Source organism: Uranotaenia lowii, chromosome 1, assembly GCF_029784155.1.
Source record: "Uranotaenia lowii strain MFRU-FL chromosome 1, ASM2978415v1, whole genome shotgun sequence".
Taxonomy (NCBI): Eukaryota; Metazoa; Arthropoda; class Insecta; order Diptera; family Culicidae; genus Uranotaenia; species Uranotaenia lowii.
This window is the reverse complement of record NC_073691.1, coordinates 36,895,932-36,916,312: the sequence shown is the minus strand read 5'-3', so window position 1 is coordinate 36,916,312 and position 20,381 is coordinate 36,895,932. Positions and strand designations below refer to the sequence as shown.

Below are 20,381 nucleotides of genomic sequence, written 5' to 3'. Positions count from 1 at the left end.
AGACAGACAGACAGACAGACAGACAGACAGACAGACAGACAGACAGACAGACAGACAGACAGACAGACAGACAGACAGACAGACAGACAGACAGACAGACAGACAGACAGACAGACAGACAGACAGACAGACAGACAGACAGACAGACAGACAGACAGACAGACAGACAGACAGACAGACAGACAGACAGACAGACAGACAGACAGACAGACAGACAGACAGACAGACAGACTTCATCCTTAAATCACTTAAAACTTCCATAAAATGAATAAAATTCAATTGGGCGAAACTTCCAGCTGAGGCATTTTCGTTGGAACGTGAAGTTACGCCTATACAAAATGGGGTTTATTTTTCTATTCGTGTGGCCCTTGACGTAACTGAGTTTACTGTGTGTGATAAAACGGCCTAATAAGTTTTAGCGTGTAGGACCAATGGGCAAAATTTCAAAATCAAAACAAAAACGGCCGATTGATGGGGTGAAACATGCAGGCGTAACTTAAATCTAATACAAAAATGGCGAAACTCGAAAATCTCTGAAATTTAGTGAAAAAAATTTAAAGATTTTCACAACGAACGAACAATACATAACTAAATATAATGCAAATTTTATGATTTTGTTGAACAAAAAGTGGTCAATTTTTTAAATAGTATTTACCTTATTAGATGTCCCGAAATTTCAAACGCGTTCTTCTCGTTTTGAGCTAGCTACTTCTCATGATTCCGTATTCTATCGCTGCTGTTGATGTGTGGCATTATATGTTTCGTTTGGTTCCTAGGGTTCATTGAAATTGAGTTAAACTTAAAAAACACTAAACGGCTTTGTATATTTTGAATTTGAGGCTTTTTTTCAACTTCAAATGAAGCTACATTTGAATTTATTTATGGCAGTTTTTTTTTTCTTAAATATGTGTACTCCCTCTTAAACGTAAGTCATAGTGAAAGTTTAAAATCCAACAATTAGGGCACTCCTAAGCTCTACCCGAAAATAGATCATCCAAAAAATTTTCGCTTCTTTTGGACCGGGACCCATGCTTCTTCTGAATTTTCGTTTGCCTGCTCACTCGACTCTTGACGCCACACCGGCATCTGGTTAATGCTAGTTGATCCACCGAATGAACCCCTCTGCTGATTGAACTGATCGGTAGAGACTCGAGTAGTGTTAACATCCACCTGTCTCATTTGACCATTATCGTATACTTTTATTTTGTTAGGTGTTCCATGCCCTGAAAATGTTTAATTCGAATAATTGGAAGCAACAAGATATTTTTTTTTAAATAAAATTCACTTACCACTTGGTGTTTTACGTGAGTTGATTTGAGGTTGTCCTGCTGCTGATTGCCTAACTTCATCTTGAGCTGCTGTTGCCGGTGATCTCGTACGATCAACTTTGACATTTATCCAGTTTCCAGTTTCAGCATCGTATACCAAAATTGTTGATGTTTGCGGTGGTGATTTGGGTCCTAAAATGACAAAAAATGACAAAAATGACAAAAATGACAAAAATGACAAAAATGACCAAAATGACAAAAATGACAAAAATGACAAAAATGACAAAAATGACAAAAATTAAAAAAACGACAAAAATGTCCAAAATAACAAAAATGACAAAAATGACAAAAATGACAAAAATGACAAAAATGACAAAAATGACAAAAATGACAAAAATGACAAAAATGACAAAAATGACAAAAATGACAAAAATGACAAAAATGACAAAAATGACAAAAATGACAAAAATGACAAAAATGACAAAAATGACAAAAATGACAAAAATGACAAAAATGACAAAAATGACAAAAATGACAAAAATGACAAAAATGACAAAAATGACAAAAATGACAAAAATGACAAAAATGACAAAAATGACAAAAATGACAAAAATGACAAAAATGACAAAAATGACAAAAATGACAAAAATGACAAAAATGACAAAAATGACAAAAATGACAAAAATGACAAAAATGACAAAAATGACAAAAATGACAAAAATGACAAAAATGACAAAAATGACAAAAATGACAAAAATGACAAAAATGACAAAAATGACAAAAATGACAAAAATGACAAAAATGACAAAAATGACAAAAATGACAAAAATGACAAAAATGACAAAAATGACAAAAATGACAAAAATGACAAAAATGACAAAAATGACAAAAATGACAAAAATGACAAAAATGACAAAAATGACAAAAATGACAAAAATGACAAAAATGACAAAAATGACAAAAATGACAAAAATGACAAAAATGACAAAAATGACAAAAATGACAAAAATGACAGGAATGACAAAAATGACAAAAATGACAAAAATGACAAAAATGACAAAAATGACAAAAATGACAAAAATGACAAAAATGACAAAAATGACAAAAATGACAAAAATGACAAAAATGACAAAAATGACAAAAATGACAAAAATGACAAAAATGACAAAAATGACAAAAATGACAAAAATGACAAAAATGACAAAAATGACAAAAATGACAAAAATGACAAAAATGACAAAAATGACAAAAATGACAAAAATGACAAAAATGACAAAAAAGACAAAAATGACAAAAATGACAAAAATGACAAAAATGACAAAAATGACAAAAATGACAAAAATTACAAAAATTACAAAAATCACAAAAATCACAAAAATGACAAAAATGACAAAAATGAAACAAAACGTGGTAAATTATTGTCAATCAAAACTAAACACAACAATTAAAAAATGGAACTTTTGCATTCTTCTTAAAGTTTAGAGATGTTCAAAGTTTTCAAATGTTTATAATTTTTTGTTACCACATGATCTTATTAAGGATGCAAGTTTTTCGACAAAAAATGTTCATAATAATATTGAAATTCTCATCTTCAGGCAGACATATGTTTAGCATCTTGTTTAGAACATTGAAGAAAAAACCCCCAATGATACCGGTTTCTTCTTAATTGTGGAGAAAACCCAGTTGAGCAAGAATTTCAGTAGCTTATCAGTTTTGGAGAGGAGCACAACCATCGCCCGGGTTTGAGTTCATGTGCTGGAAGATGGGTGTTAAATCGGCCTACAAATTGAGAAGGTTTTCTTTCCAAATTCTATGTACAGAAAGTTCACATTGAAGAGAGTTGAAACTTTATTTCTAAAAAATTACTACCAAAAAATCATGTATGGATCGGACTCCCGATAACAAAAAATTTCACCCAAAAACCAGTCATAATAACATTTATTTTTTTGAGCCTTTGGTTTCTGGTTGGTATCATAATAACTGACTGGAGCTGGAGTACTGGGATCGATTCGTTGTGGATTGGATTGGACTGGTACCCAAGCCCAACTGATAAAAGGTCGCTGCGTTCTAGCTGGTTCAGGTCTTGAGATGGGCATAACCCCGGATTCTTTAATATACTCTTGATCTTCCGATTCAGCTACCCGAGTATCGACCCTAGTTCTTGTTTCTGTGTCGTAACTCTGAATCGGCATCGAAGGATCTGCATCAATGGTCGAAGGTTGTCCTAGAAAAATTTAGAGCAATTATGGAACTGTTAGCGTTGAAATAAATTAAAATGATTCTGTTCGTTCTTGAGATTCATAATTCCTTACTCAACTTACAAAAAAAAAAATTTTTTTTTTAGTTTTATGGTTGTTAAGAAACTTGCATGTAGGTTAACTTGGTTCAAAGCTGGGGGTATGTTCCGTTATCAAAACTTTGGAGGCTGAAACCATTTAAAGGGAAAACACGAAACTATTATGACACCGAGAATGTCATGCTAATTTTCTTATAATGTTTAGATTGAAATAAAAATTCTAGGGTAGTTTTATTACTTCTAAAATTAAAATAAATATTAATCGATGGAGCCTTTAATTTAACGCACTTTCGTATTTTCGCCTCCATCAAAGCCTTTACAGTGCCATTCAATACCAGTTTCTCAGTTTGTTTCATTTTGTCATGTCCTTCTCGTCTTTGACTGTCTTCTTGCTCTTCCGAAGTTCCCGCTTCATTACTGCCCAGTACTGCTCCACCGGGCGCAGCTCCGGACAGTTCTGGCGAGTTCATGCTACTCCAGGACACTTTTAGAATAGTGGCATGATGCCAAATCTGACCAAAATAGCGAAGCTGAATGAACGGCAAAAGGCGCTTCTCGAGGCACTCAGATTTGTAGATCTCACCAATTTTCTATGCCCTTTGTCATGAAAGGCTCACTCGTCAAGAGCAGACGGCCTGCCAAACGAGATATCTGGAAGCGAACTTCGACAATTTGTCGTCCAAATCGAACTCCGGCAAGAGGGTGAAAAACTCCAACCCCGGAATTTTCTTGAAATCGGCTTTCATATACGTTTCGTCGTCCATCACAGAGCATCCATATTTTGTCAGCATCTTCTCGTAGAGCTTTCGTGCCCGAGTTTTAGTCGTCGATTGTTGCCGCTCATCGCGATTTGGGAAGTTCTGTACCTTGTATGTATGTAGTTCAGCTCTCTTCTTTGCAGTATGGACGTAGCTCTGCGACATGCTTATCTTTATAGCCAAATCACGGCTTGAGACATTGGGATTTGCTTTAAATAATCTTCCGCTTCACCGGTCCCGGTCCCGGTTTTCTTCCAGCTTTTTGCCGTGGTCCAGCGTCAACCGCTGCTTAAACCCATTTAACACTGTGGAGACGATTGAATGGTGAATGTTAAACCTTTTTTTCCCAACTGCCGATGCGACAGGTCAGGGAATTCCAGGTGTTCGGAAAAAATTGTTCTCTTGACTCGCGTTGGTTCACCTCCATTTTCGGTGAATCGAAAAACACATTTTCGAGTTTGACAGCGTGTTAACAATACACATCAGTGAGAAAATGTGCAAAATTTGGTTGATTTTACCTATTGGTAGAAATGTGTCGCAATTATTTCGTGTTCGTTCTTAATTTCAATAATTAAAACTATTGAATTAAAGGGTGATACGGTCAAAATTTGGTCAAGGGAAAACGCGTGTAAATCGGTGAAATTGTTTATTTAAAAAATCAAATTAAATTTCTTTTACAAGTTTAATATGTATAAAAGTCAGGAAAAATATTCAGTTGTCCACCTTCTTCGCCGCAGAAAGCCAGTTTGCCTCGAACTGCTGCTCGTCCTTAGCAGTTTTTTTTGGTCTTCTTTAGGTTCCGCTTGACAATAGCCCAGTATTTCTCAATTGGGCGGAGCTCTGGCGTGTTGGGAGGGTTCTTGTCCTTGGGAACCACCTTCACGTTGTAGGTGGCGTACCACTCCATGGCCTTTTAACCGAAATGGCAAGATGCCAAATCCGGCCAAAACAGTACAGAACAACCGTGTTTCTTCAGGAAAGACAGCAGAAGATTAATGAAACACTCTTTCACGTAAATTCCTTGGTAGACAGTCCTGGAAGCTATGAAAATGCTGCTTTTCAAGCCACAGGTACAGATGGCTGGCCAAACCAGGTATTTCTTCGCGAACTTTGACAGTTTCAGGTGCTTGAAAATATCTGCTACCTTTCCCCTTCCTTTCGCCGTATAAAACTCCTGTCCCGGAAGCTGCTTGTAGTCGGCTTTGACGTAGGTTTCGTCGTCCATTACCACGCAGTCAAACTTCGTCAGCATCGTCGTGTACAGCCTCCGGGATCGTGCTTTGGCCGTCGTTTTTTGTTTATCATCGCGATTTGGAGTCACTACCATCTTTTAAGTCGATAGTCCGGCTCGTTTTTTGGCTCGATGCACGGTTGTAGACGATACACCCAGCTTATTTGCGGCATCTCGGAGAGAGAGGTTAGGATTTCGCTTGAAACTACCGGCAACTCTCTTTGTCGTCTCAGCGGCTTCCGGTTTTCGATTTCCCCCCGATCCAGACTTCCTGGCTGTCGACAAACGTTCCCCATACACTTGAATTACATTTGTAACGGTTGATTTGGCAACTTTTAGCGATTTTGTCAGCTTTGCGTGCGAGTAGCTCGGATTTTCGCGATACGCGAGCAAAATTTTGATACGCTGTTCTTCTTCCTTGGACGGCATTTTGACAACTGAAGAGTGAATTCCAAAATCAAAATAGGAGCAACATTCTACACACACACCTTCAAAATGAGGGGTGTTCAGGTTTTTTCAATGCAAAATTGAACGAAATACGTCAAGTTGATATTGACCATATTTTGACCGTATCACCCTTTAATATTTATATAACTATAATAATAAATTTTTTATGAGGCTTTTTTTCAATTGCAAGCCAATCACCTGAATGTTAAGGAAAAACTGATCAGAAATTTTCGAACTATAAATTCAGAGATTCTATACAATCAAAAGCTCATCATTGTTGGTTTAAATCCGAGAATAAGTTCTAATTTTTGTTTGATATTACTTTTTTTTTAAATTTTGCATGTGTTCTAAATTTTTAATTTTTTTGAATTCTGGTAGATATTAGGTTTGACTATTTAGAATAATTTTATTTTCCATTGCAGAGCATTTCGTTTCAGTTTGGAACACTTGTTTCTGTCTGTTTGTTTGTACAAATATTTTACATTTGCGCATTTGCGCATTTAACAGGGGAAGGAAAGTTTTAGTTTTCAAGTTTCATCGTACTTGTGAAAGGTACCTCCCTTTTTTTTCGCTGGAGCCAATCTTCAAAAATTCGTTTATTTTTCGTCGACTTTAATAATTTTAGACAATTTTGAGACAGTGTTGAATTTTCCATGTGATAATTTAAAAAAAATCGAGGAAGTGAGAAGCATTCGGTGAATCGATTTTAATCAAATAGGATAGTTATAAGTTAATTTTACATTATCTCATGTCCAAATATCAGATCGCGTTCGTTTTAAGCTAGTATTTCAAAAATCTAACTCGAATTGATACGATTTTGTCAAAAAATAATGAACGAACTCAAATTTGAAGTCCCATGAAATTGGGATCAATTATTTAAAAACACTTGTAAATGGTTAAAAAATAGCAAATTTGTTCTCCTGACCTAAAAAAAAACAATTAGAATTTAACGAAAGATTTGATGGTAAATCAAAAGTCCCGACGAAATATTTTCTTCAGTGTTTTTTCTTTAAAGCTTTCATAAAATGAATCTAAATTATCTTTACTGTAATTTTTGTGAAGAAAATTTCAAGTTTTCTTGAATACGTTCGAACATTCAAGGGTTCAAACTGTTAGTCAAGATAAAAAAAAAGTTTTTATCGAATAGAGTTAAAGCATGTCCCTAGAAATATTTCTGACACCATCCAAGTTTAGATTTTGGGAGAAATTACCAAATACAGACCCCGTTCGTTTTTGGCAACATTCGATTTTGCAACATTCGATTTTGGCAACATCCGATTTTGGCACATGTGCCAAAATCGAACGGTTTTTAGAAACAACATTACCTGTAAGTTTTCTTTATAACAGGAACAATATAATTTATACAAACACCATACATACGTATTTATGTTCTGAAATGATGATAAAATGCAACAATAAAAACAAAAGATTCTTAATAAATTTATAAAGTACTCAAAAATGACAAAAAGATGAAAAATTCAAAAAGTTAAAAAACAAATTCAAACAAAAGACTGAAAATGATGAAAAACAACTGAAATATGATGGAGAATGACAAAAACAGCAAATATGTCAAATGAAAACAAACATTATAAACAAAACAAGAAAGGTGCAAAATGCATCAAAAACATGATGAAAAAAATAAAAAAAATTAATACAAATGGTCGGAAATGGACTAAAAATAACGTTTTTGGTAATAATAATAGTTATTTTGTAAAAATAACTGAAAAATAAGTTGAGAAAAAAAACCGTTCGATTTTGGCAACATTCGATTTTGGCAACATAAAATGTACGGGCGTGTTGCCAAAATCGAACGGGGTCTGTAGATGAATTTGAATTCGTCAGTTCAAAACCTTAAGCCTTAACTAAAATCTTTTACAAAGCAAAATCCCGAAACACAGTTCAACATACCTTCATTTGGATTATTCCATCGGTTCGATCCTTGGGAGTTACCGGACTTATTCGGTCCTACCACAGATGATGGCCGCACTCCCTGGGCCGCCACTTGTGATGTGGTCGAGCGATTCGTTTCGACGGTTATCCAGCTTGCTCTTTCGGCATCGTACACCAATATTTCCGATGATGGATTTTGGAATCCTAAAATGTGAATTATTTTCTATAATTTCCATAAAACTTAAGTCACATAATAACCAAACTAACTTCGATTTGTGCGTTCCTGCGCATCACAGAGAAGCAAAACGCCGGCACATAAACCGAAACCAATAAGAATAAACCTGTTGGCGATCATCTTCGTACGGAATCTGGCAGTCAACTGACTGACTAACACAAGACACTTTATTAAGCTGGGGAAGTTTTGTTCTAGCCAGATGATGTTATCTTGAGCCTGTTGATGCTTCGGTTGAGCATTTTATTAATCGATGAGAGACGCTAGCGTCTTGACGCCTAGGTTCATTATCATGAATGGTTGATATTTCTGCTGGTCAAGCGAATTGAATGTTTATCAGAGTGTTCTAAAATTGCATTGTGAGGTACTTAAAATGGAAACTTAAAGTGTAAGAAAAAATGTAATTTTTGGTCATATTTGTAATTTTTTTTGTAATTTTTGTCAATTTTTGTCAATTTTTGTCATTTTTGTCATAGTTTTCAAATTTGTCTTTGTTGTCAAATTTGCCGTTTCTATGATTTTTGTTATTTTTATAATTTTTGTAATTTTTATATTTTTTGTAGTTTTTGTCATTTTTGTAATTTTTGTAATTTTTGTAAATTTTGTAATTTTTGTAATTTTTGTAATTTTTGTAATTTTTTAATTTTTGTAATTTTTGTAATTTTTGTAATTTTTGTAATTTTTGTAAATTTTGTAATTTTTGTAATTTTTGTAATTTTTGTAATTTTTGTAATTTTTGTAATTTTTGTCATTTTTGTAATTTTTATAATTTTTGTCTTTTTTGTAATTTTTGTAATTTTTGTAATTTTTGTAATTTTTGTAATTTTTGTAATTTTTGTAATTTTTGTAATTTTTGTAATTTTTGTAATTTTTGTAATTTTTGTAATTTTTGTAATTTTTGTTATTTTTGTAATTCTTGTAATTTTTTGTAATTTTTGTAATTTTTGAAATTTTTGTCATTTTTTCTAATTTTTGAAATTTTTGTAATTTTTGTAATTTTTGCGTTTCTGACATTTTTGTCATTTTTCCATTTTGGACATTTTTGTCATTTTTGGAAATGTTTACATCTTTACATTTTCGACACTGTTGACATTTTTGTCATTTTTGACATTTTGACATTTTTGACATTTTGTACATTTTTGAAATTTTTGTCAATTTTGACATTTTTGAAAGTGTTTACATTTTTACATTTCTGACATTTTTGATTTTTTTTTGTTTATTAAGGACCTTTTTTACATTTAGGTCCATTGACATTTTTAACTAATTTAATTATTTGACATTTGTTACATTTGTGACATTTTTGTCATTTTTGTCATTTTTGCCATTTTTGCCATTTTTGTCATTTTTGTCATTTTTGACATTTTTGACAATTTTTTACATTTTTGACATTTTGACATTTTTGACATTTTTGAAATTTTTGACATTTTTGACATTTTTGACATTTTTGACATTTTTGACTTTTTTGACTTTTTTGACATTTTTGACATTTTTGACATTTTTGACATTTTAAACATTTTTGACATTTTTGACATTTTTGACATTTTTGACATTTTTGACATTTTTGACATTTTTGACATTTTTGACATTTTTGACATTTTTGACATTTTTGACATTTTTGACATTTTTGACATTTTTGACATTTTTGACATTTTTGACATTTTTGAAATTTTTGACCATTTTTGACCATTTTTGACATTTTTGACATTTTTGACATTTTTGACATTTTTGACATTTTTGACATTTTTGACATTTTTGACATTTTTGACATTTTTGACATTTTTGACATTTTTGACATTTTTGACATTTTTGACATTTTTGACATTTTTGACATTTTTGACATTTTTGACATTTTTGACATTTTTGACATTTTTGACATTTTTGACATTTTTGACATTTTTGACATTTTTGACATTTTTGACATTTTTGACATTTTTGACATTTTTGACATTTTTGACATTTTTGACATTTTTGACATTTTGACATTTTTGACATTTTTGAAATTTTTGACATTTTTGACATTTTTGACATTTTTGACATTTTTGACTTTTTTGACTTTTTTGACATTTTTGACATTTTTGACATTTTTGACATTTTTGACATTTTTGACATTTTTGACATTTTTGACATTTTTGACATTTTTGACATTTTTGACATTTTTGACATTTTTGACATTTTTGACATTTTTGACATTTTTGACATTTTTGACATTTTTGACATTTTTGACATTTTTGACATTTTTGACATTTTTGAAATTTTTGACCATTTTTGACCATTTTTGACATTTTTGACATTTTTGTCATTTTTGACATTTTTGACATTTTTGACATTTTTGACATTTTTGACATTTTTGACATTTTTGACATTTTTGACATTTTTGACATTTTTGACATTTTTGACATTTTTGACATTTTTGACATTTTTGACATTTTTGACATTTTTGACATTTTTGACATTTTTGACATTTTTGACATTTTTGACATTTTTGACATTTTTGACATTTTTGACATTTTTGACATTTTTGACATTTTTGACATTTTTGACATTTTTGACATTTTTGACATTTTTGACATTTTTGACATTTTTGACATTTTTGACATTTTTGACATTTTTGACATTTTTGACATTTTTGACATTTTTGACATTTTTGACATTTTTGACATTTTTGACATTTTTGACATTTTTGACATTTTTGACATTTTTGACATTTTTGACATTTTTGACATTTTTGACATTTTTGACATTTTTGACATTTTTGACATTTTTGACATTTTTGACATTTTTGACATTTTTGACATTTTTGACATTTTTGACATTTTTGACATTTTTGACATTTTTGACATTTTTGACATTTTTGACATTTTTGACATTTTTGACATTTTTGACATTTTTGACATTTTTGACATTTTTGACATTTTTGACATTTTTGACATTTTTGACATTTTTGACATTTTTGACATTTTTGGCATTTTTGACATTTTTGACATTTTTGACATTTTTGACATTTTTGACATTTTTGACATTTTTGACATTTTTGACATTTTTGACATTTTTGACATTTTTGACATTTTTGACATTTTTGACATTTTTGACATTTTTGACATTTTTGACATTTTTGACATTTTTGACATTTTTGACATTTTTGACATTTTTGACATTTTTGACATTTTTGACATTTTTGACATTTTTGACATTTTTGACATTTTTGACATTTTTGACATTTATGACATTTCTGACACTTCTGACAGTTCTGATAAATAAGCACAAATCGGGCTTGTTTTCAAAAATCAGGGAAGTCCATTGGATAATAAGGTTGCAAGGCTGAGTCTCAAAAAATCATGAAAAATCCTGAAAAATCAGGCACAAAGACAAAATAAATTGTGTCATTTTAGATTTTTTTTTGCTGTATTTGGTGTCATTTCAGGACATGGTTTTTCTGTTTTGCATCGTTTTTTTTTGTAAATTTTGTTACATTCATGAGTCATTTTTGTTTTATTTCCGTGTCATTTTTTTCATATTTGTGTTTTTTTGTTCCAGTTTTTTGTCATTTGGTCATGTTTTTGTTCTTTTGTAGCATTTTTTCCTGTCATTTATGAGAATGTTTTTGTTTTTCGTGTAATTTCTGATTCACTCATGTAATTATTCACATATTTTTAAATTAGATTATATTCCCATTTTTCAGATTCGTGGGGTATTTCCCCTTTTTTTAAGTTTTGCTTAAACATTTCGTCATTTTTGACCCTTAGTTATCGAATAATGCATTGAATGGTATGAAAAACCTCCTCCCATTTTTGATTGTCCCCAATAGAAGAGGGCGGAGTCCCAAAAATCATAGAAACATTCCTCGTACCCGAATAACCACCCATGTCAACTTTGGTTCCATTTGCCTGATTAGTTCTCGAATTTTGCAAAAAATTGTATGGAAGGCTCCTCTGATTGGAGGTTTCTAGTTATTTTAATTCTCTATATTATGCTGACTGTCAAAATCGGAACTTGCAATTAACATGGAATAATTTCATTTAGTATTGAAGTAGATTTAAAGGTAATCCCAAAAGAAAACAAATTAATTCCCTTCATTTAAAAGTTTTTAATTTTTATGAAGAAGTTAATCATTGTTATGTATGTTTTCGTTTTCACCATCTTTCATTTCTTCTAACAGTCTATCCATCTATAAAATATCATTATCTTGAGATGTCGCTTCTTAGAAGGACATCACTTTTCATCGATAAAGCCGATAAACTCAATAACAAAGGTTTTTTTTTTAAATTATATTTCACATGAAATAGAAAATATAATTTAAAAAATGTGTTTTCTATGTTATACACATTCGTTTTCATTTTGTTACTTTATGAAAAACTGTAGTTTTACTTAAAAATGATTTTGTGTTAGGTAGAAAATAATAAATGTAAAACACCTCTCAAAGAAAGTTTTTGAAAAACGACAACAAATCTACAGATATATTAAATGGTTGCATACCGAAAAGTACTGAAATTAAGTTATTTAGCCCTTGTGCTTATACAATTTTTGGCGAATAAAGCCGCAAAAATGGTTTCTTAAATGATAAAGTGTAGAACTAAAGTGGTATGTAATCATAGCACTAAACGTTTTTTTTAAATTTTTCAGCGAAAAAAAATGGGTAGATATTTTTGGCTTTTAAAGCCCCGATTGGAAAATTGATCTCCACAATGGAACATTTTAGCTGATTTTAGTCTATCATATTAATTTTAAGGGAAAAATATTTTTACTATAAATTTCGAGATTCTTCGAATTCAAAAGCTCATCAACACATCCGAGAATAAATTCTCATCATTATTTGATTTTTTTTGAATTTGTGTTTTATTCTAAAATTTCCTTATTATTGAAATGTTATTCAAAGTTTGACTAATAAATAGTTTTATTATCCAATACAAGCATTTCGTTTTGGATTGGGACTTTTGTTTCGGTCCGCATTTTTGTTCATAAAATGATAAAAAGTGAAGAGTGAAGCTTATGAATGAGTAGCTGTGCATGCAACAGGGAAATGAAATATGTAGTTTTCAATTTCATTGTACTATTTGAAAGGTACCTACATTATTTTTGCAAGAGCTAAATTTAAAACAAATCTCCCCATTCTCTGACGACTTTGGCAATTTGAGACAACTTTTAAACAGTCTTGAATATTCCAAACCTAGTATGGGCTAGATTTGAGGGAAAATTTAAAAAAAAAATCGAGGAAGTGAGGGGCCTTCAGTGAATCGATTTAAATCAGATGGGATAATTATAACTAAAGTTTAAATCATCTTATGTCTAAACATCGGATCACGTTAATTTTTAGTGTGTATTTCAGCAATCTTACTCGAATTTACACAATTTTGTCGAAAAATATTGAGCAAACTCCAATTTTTTTTTGGGAAAAAGATAGGATCTATCATAAAAAAAAAACACTTATTTATTATTTAAAAAAAAATAGCTCTACTTACCTAAATATGCCAGTATGGATTAAAGGAAATATTTTTCCATTGAATGTTAGGACAAATTATTTTCTTATGTATTTTTTCTTTGAAGCACTTTTAAAAATGCATTTAATTGATTTTTTCTGATATTTTTTAGAAGAAAATTTCAAGTTTCCTCGAATACGTTCGAACATCAAATGGTTCATACTCATGATAAAACCTTGATTACGTGTAAGACATAATAAAAAAATAGTAGTATCTATAGAGTTTAAAACATGATTAAAGCAGGATGTGAGTAGTTAATCAAGCTTAGCTAAGCTAAGTTTAAAACATGTTTCTAAAAATATTTCTGAAACCATACAATGTTAGGTTTTGTGAGAAATTATCAAATTGATGAATTGAAAATCGTCAGTTCAAAACCTTAATTCTTAAAATAAAATCTATCAGTTCAACCTACCTTCATTTGGATTATTCCTTCGGTCCGACCCTTGCGAGTTACCGGATATATTCGGTCCTACCACAGATGATGGTCGCACTCCCTGAGCCGCGACTTGCGATGTGGGCGAGTGATTCGTTTCGACGGATATCCAACTTGCCCTTTCGGCATCGTACACCAATATTTCCGATGATGGATTTTGGAATCCTAAAATGTGAATTATTTTTCATAATTTCCATAAAACTTAAGTAACTAAAAACACAAACTAACTTCGATTTGTGCTGCTCTGCGCATCACAGAGAAGCAAAATGCCGGCACATAAAACGGAACCAATTAGAATAAACCTGTTGGCGATCATCATGGTACGGGATCTGGCAGTCAACTGACTGACTAACACTAGACACTTTATTAAGCTGGGGAAATTTTTGCTCTACCCAGATGAGGTTATCTTGAGCCGGGGACCTGTTGATGCTTCGGTTGAGCATTTTATTAATCGATGAGAGACGCTAGCGTCTTGACGCCGAGATTCATTTCCATGAATGGTTGATATTTTTGCTGCTCAAGCGACATGTATGTTCATTAGGGTGTTCCAAAATTGCATTGTGAGGTTCTTCATGTAAAAACTTAATGCTTTCGCTATTCTTATCGAAAAATTGTTTTTGAATTGACTGTGTTTTTTTGTTAATTTTTCAGGTTTTCCCATCGATAAGCTTCTACCTGCGGCAGACCAACATTGCAATTTCTTAAAAAAAAAAAATAATAATCTAAAACCATTGAATAAGGGGCGGACAAAAAAGATTCCCTATACGTTGTAGTTTACATACTTACAATCTCTAGAATGGCCGTTAAACTTTAAAATTTAACCTCATATATTTAATTTTTGAATGTCATTTTTATCAGAGATGTGTTTTTTTAAATCTATTTTAACATTTTTGTCATTTTAGCCATATTTGTCATTTTGTCATTTTTGCCATTTTTGTCACTTTTGACATTTTTGACATTTTTGATAGGAATTTGGGGCATTTTTTTAACAGTGTTGTCATTTTTGTCATTTTTGAAGATTTGGCATTTTTGACAGTTTTGATATTTTTGACATTTTTAACATTATTGACATTTTTGACATTTCTGACATTTTTAACATTTTTGGCATTTTTGGCATGTTTGACATTTTTGACATTTTTGACATTTTTGACATTTTTGACATTTTTGACATTTTTGACATTTTTGACATTTTTGACAATTTTGACAATTTTGACAATTTTAACATTTTCGACATTTTTGACATTTTTGTCATTTTTGACATTTTTGACATTTTTGACATTTTTGACATTTTTGACATTTTTGACATTTTTGAAATTTTTGACATTTTTGACATTTTTGACATTTTTGACATTTTTGACATTTTTGACATTTTTGACATGTTTGAAATTTTTGACATTTTTGTCATTTTTGTCACTTTTGACTATTTTGACATTTTTAATATTGTTAAAATTTCAATATTTATGACATTTTGGACATTTTGTTCATTTTTGACATTTTTGACATTTTTGACATTTTTGACATTTTTGACATTTTTGACATTTTTGTCATTTTTGTCATTTTTGTCATTTTTGTCTTTTTTGTCATTTTTGTCATTTTTGTCATTTTTGTCATTTTTGTCATTTTTATCATTTTTGTCATTTTTGTCATTTTTGTCATTTTTGTCATTTTTGTCATTTTTGTCATTTTTGTCATTTTTGTCATTTTTGTCATTTTTGTCATTTTTGTCATTTTTGTCATTTTTGTCATTTTTGTCATTTTTGTCATTTTTGTCATTTTTGTCATTTTTGTCATTTTTGTCAATTTTGTCATTTTTGTCATTTTTGTCATTTTTGTCATTTTTGTCATTTTTGTCATTTTTGTCATTTTTGTCATTTTTGTCATTTTTGTCATTTTTGTCATTTTTGTCATTTTTGTCATTTTGTCATTTTTGTCATTTTTGTCATTTTTGTCATTTTTGTCATTTTTGTCATTTTTGTCATTTTTGTCATTTTTGTCATTTTTGTCATTTTTGTCATTTTTGTCATTTTTGTCATTTTTGTCATTTTTGTCATTTTTGTCATTTTTGTCATTTTTGTCATTTTTGTCATTTTTGTCATTTTTGTCATTTTTGTCATTTTTGTCATTTTTGTCATTTTTGTCATTTTTGTCATTTTTGTCATTTTTGTCATTTTTGTCATTTTTGTCATTTTTGTCATTTTTGTCATTTTTGTCATTTTTGTCATTTTTGTCATTTTTGTCATTTTTGTCATTTTTGTCATTTTTGTCATTTTTGTCATTTTTGTCATCTTTGTCATCTTTGTCATTTTTGTCATGTTTGTCATTTTTGTCATTTTTGTCATTTTTGTCATTTTTGTCATTTTTGTCATTTTTGTCATTTTTGTCATTTTTGTCATTTTTGTCATTTTTGTCATTTTTGTCATTTTTGTCATTTTTGTCATTTTTGTCATTTTTGTCATTTTTGTCATTTTTGTCATTTTTGTCATTTTTGTCATTTTTGTCATTTTTGTCATTTTTGTCATTTTTGTCATTTTTGTCATTTTTGTCATTTTTGTCATTTTTGTCATTTTTGTCATTTTTGTCATTTTTGTCATTTTTGTCATTTTTGTCATTTTTGTCATTTTTGTCATTTTTGTCATTTTTGTCATTTTTGTCATTTTTGTCATTTTTGTCATTTTTGTCATTTTTGTCATTTTTGTCATTTTTGTCATTTTTGTCATTTTTGTCATTTTTGTCATTTTTGTCATTTTTGTCATTTTTGTCATTTTTGACATTTTTGACATTTTTGACATTTTTGACATTTTTGACATTTTTGAAATTTTTGACATTTTTGACATTTTTGACATTTTTGACATTTTTGACATTTTTGACATTTTTGACATGTTTGAAATTTTTGACATTTTTGTCATTTTTGACATTTTTGTCACTTTTGACTATTTTGACATTTTTAATATTGTTAAAATTTCAATATTTATGACATTTTGGACATTTTGTTCATTTTTGACATTTTTGACATTTTTGACATTTTTGACATTTTTGACATTTTTGACATTTTTGACATTTTTGTCATTTTTGTCATTTTTGCCATTTTTGTCTTTTTTGTCATTTTTGTCATTTTTGTCATTTTTGTCATTTTTGTCATTTTTGTCATTTTTGTCATTTTTGTCATTTTTGTCATTTTTGTCATTTTTGTCATTTTTGTCATTTTTGTCATTTTTGTCATTTTTGTCATTTTTGTCATTTTTGTCATTTTTGTCATTTTTGTCATTTTTGTCATTTTTGTCATTTTTGTCATTTTTGTCATTTTTGTCATTTTTGTCATTTTTGTCATTTTTGTCATTTTTGTCAATTTTGTCATTTTTGTCATTTTTGTCATTTTTGTCATTTTTGTCATTTTTGTCATTTTTGTCATTTTTGTCATTTTTGTCATTTTTGTCATTTTTGTCATTTTTGTCATTTTTGTCATTTTTGTCATTTTTGTCATTTTTGTCATTTTTGTCATTTTTGTCATTTTTGTCATTTTTGTCATTTTTGTCATTTTTGTCATTTTTGTCATTTTTGTCATTTTTGTCATTTTTGTCATTTTTGTCATTTTTGTCATTTTTGTCATTTTTGTCATTTTTGTCATTTTTGTCATTTTTGTCATTTTTGTCATTTTTGTCATTTTTGTCATTTTTGTCATTTTTGTCATTTTTGTCATTTTTGTCATTTTTGTCATTTTTGTCATTTTTGTCATTTTTGTCATTTTTGTCATTTTTGTCATTTTTGTCATTTTTGTCATTTTTGTCATTTTTGTCATTTTTGTCATTTTTGTCATTTTTGTCATTTTTTTCATTTTTTTCATTTTTGTCATTTTTGTCATTTTTGTCATTTTTGTCATTTTTGTCATTTTTGTCATTTTTGTCATTTTTGTCATTTTTGTCATTTTTGTCATTTTTGTCATTTTTGTCATTTTTGTCATTTTTGTCATTTTTGTCATTTTTGTCATTTTTGTCATTTTTGTCATTTTTGTCATTTTTGTCATTTTTGTCATTTTTGTCATTTTTGTCATTTTTGTCATTTTTGTCATTTTTGTCATTTTTGTCATTTTTGTCATTTTTGTCATTTTTGTCATTTTTGTCATTTTTGTCATTTTTGTCATTTTTGTCATTTTTGTCATTTTTGTCATTTTTGTCATTTTTGTCATTTTTGTCATTTTTGTCATTTTTGTCATTTTTGTCATTTTTGTCATTTTTGTCATTTTTGTCATTTTTGTCATTTTTGTCATTTTTGTCATTTTTGTCATTTTTGTCATTTTTGTCATTTTTGTCATTTTTGTCATTTTTGTCATTTTTGTCATTTTTGTCATTTTTGTCATTTTTGTCATTTTTGTCATTTTTGTCATTTTTGTCATTTTTGTCATTTTTGTCATTTTTGTCATTTTTGTCATTTTTGTCATTTTTGTCATTTTTGTCATTTTTGTCATTTTTGTCATTTTTGTCATTTTTTGTCATTTTTGTCATTTTTGTCATTTTTGTCATTTTTGTCATTTTTGTCATTTTTGTCATTTTTGTCATTTTTGTCATTTTTGTCATTTTTGTCATTTTTGTCATTTTTGTCATTTTTGTCATTTTTGTCATTTTTGTCATTTTTGTCATTTTTGTCATTTTTGTCATTTTTGTCATTTTTGTCATTTTTGTCATTTTTGTCATTTTTGTCATTTTTGTCATTTTTGTCATTTTTGTCATTTTTGTCATTTTTGTCATTTTTGTCATTTTTGTCATTTTTGTCATTTTTGTCATTTTGTCATTTTTGTCATTTTTGTCATTTTTGTCATTTTTGTCATTTTTGTCATTTTTGTCATTTTTGTCATTTTTGTCATTTTTGTCATTTTTGTCATTTTTGTCATTTTTGTCATTTTTGTCATTTTTGTCATTTTTGTCATTTTTGTCATTTTTGTCATTTTTGTCATTTTTGTCATTTTTGTCATTTTTGTCATTTTTGTCATTTTTGTCATTTTTGTCATTTTTGTCATTTTTGTCATTTTTGTCATTTTTGTCATTTTTGTCATTTTTGTCATTTTTGTCATTTTTGTCATTTTTGTCATTTTTGTTATTTTTGTCATTTTTGTCATTTTTGTCATTTTTGTCATTTTTGTCATTTTTGTCATTTTTGTCATTTTTGTCATTTTTGTCATTTTTGTCATTTTTGTCATTTTTGTCATTTTTGTCATTTTTGTCATTTTTGTCATTTTTGTCATTTTTGTCATTTTTGTCATTTTTGTCATTTTTGTCATTTTTGTCATTTTTGTCATTTTTGTCATTTTTGTCATTTTTGTCATTTTTGTCATTTTTGTCATTTTTGTCATTTTTGTCATTTTTGTCATTTTTGTCATTTTTGTCATTTTTGTCATTTTTGTCATTTTTGTCATTTTTGTCATTTTTGTCATTTTTGTCATTTTTGTCATTTTTGTCATTTTTGTCATTTTTGTCATTTTTGTCATTTTTGTCATTTTTGTCATTTTTGTCATTTTTGTCATTTTTGTCATTTTTGTCATTTTTGTCATTTTTGTCATTTTTGTCATTTTTGTCATTTTTGTCATTTTTGTCATTTTTGTCATTTTTGTCATTTTTGTCATTTTTGTCATTTTTGTCATTTTTGTCATTTTTGTCATTTTTGTCATTTTTGTCATTTTTGTCATTTTTGTCATTTTTGTCATTTTTGTCATTTTTGTCATTTTTTTCATTTTTGTCATTTTTGTCATTTTTGTCATTTTTGTCATTTTTGTCATTTTTGTCATTTTTGTCATTTTTGTCATTTTTGTCATTTTTGTCATTTTTGTCATTTTTGTCATTTTTGTCATTTTTGTCATTTTTGTCATTTTTGTCATTTTTGTCATTTTTGTCATTTTTGTCATTTTTGTCATTTTTGTCATTTTTGTCATTTTTGTCATTTTTGTCATTTTTGTCATTTTTGTCATTTTTGTCATTTTTGTCATTTTTGTCATTTTTGTCATTTTTGTCATTTTTGTCATTTTTGTCATTTTTGTCATTTTTGTCATTTTTGTCATTTTTGTCATTTTTGTCATTTTTGTCATTTTTGTCATTTTTGTCATTTTTGTCATTTTTGTCATTTTTGTCATTTTTGTCATTTTTGTCATTTTTGTCATTTTTGTCATTTTTGTCATTTTTGTCATTTTTGTCATTTTTGTCATTTTTGTCATTTTTGTCATTTTTGTCATTTTTGTCATTTTTGTCATTTTTGTCATTTTTGTCATTTTTGTCATTTTTGTCATTTTTGTCATTTTTGTCATTTTTGTCATTTTTGTCATTTTTGTCATTTTTGTCATTTTTGTCATTTTTGTCATTTTTGTCAT

General features: G+C 29.0%; 1 protein-coding gene across 2 annotated transcripts; it reads right to left on the bottom strand.

Moving 5' to 3' along the window:
- Positions 1 to 844: 844 nt before the first annotated feature.
- LOC129739247 (uncharacterized) lies at positions 845 to 14,358 on the bottom strand. Of its 2 annotated transcripts, XM_055730672.1 has the most exons (5): positions 14,258 to 14,358; positions 14,009 to 14,194; positions 7,909 to 8,094; positions 1,290 to 1,460; positions 845 to 1,223 (listed from the first exon to the last, which is right to left on the bottom strand). In XM_055730672.1, exons 1-5 carry the CDS (start codon positions 14,346 to 14,348, stop codon positions 991 to 993), a joined length of 867 nt encoding a protein of 288 aa, XP_055586647.1. In that variant the 5' UTR covers positions 14,349 to 14,358; the 3' UTR covers positions 845 to 990. The 2 variants fall into 2 exon arrangements, with proteins under 2 accessions (XP_055586647.1, XP_055586648.1); XM_055730673.1 differs by lacking the exons at positions 845 to 1,223; positions 1,290 to 1,460 and adding an exon at positions 3,087 to 3,492.
- Between the last annotated feature and the right edge of the window lie 6,023 nt (positions 14,359 to 20,381).

Bases quoted from the DNA above. Each gene is read 5' to 3' on its own strand.
- LOC129739247 (XM_055730672.1), bottom strand. From the start codon at position 14,348: ATGATGATCGCCAACAGGTTTATTCTAATTGGTTCCGTTTTATGTGCC. The intron at 8,095-14,008 runs GTAGGTTGAACT...TTCACATTTTAG, and splicing joins AAGGAATAATCCAAATGAAG to GATTCCAAAATCCATCATCG. The intron at 1,461-7,908 runs GTATGTTGAACT...TTGTCATTTTAG, and splicing joins ATGGAATAATCCAAATGAAG to GACCCAAATCACCACCGCAA.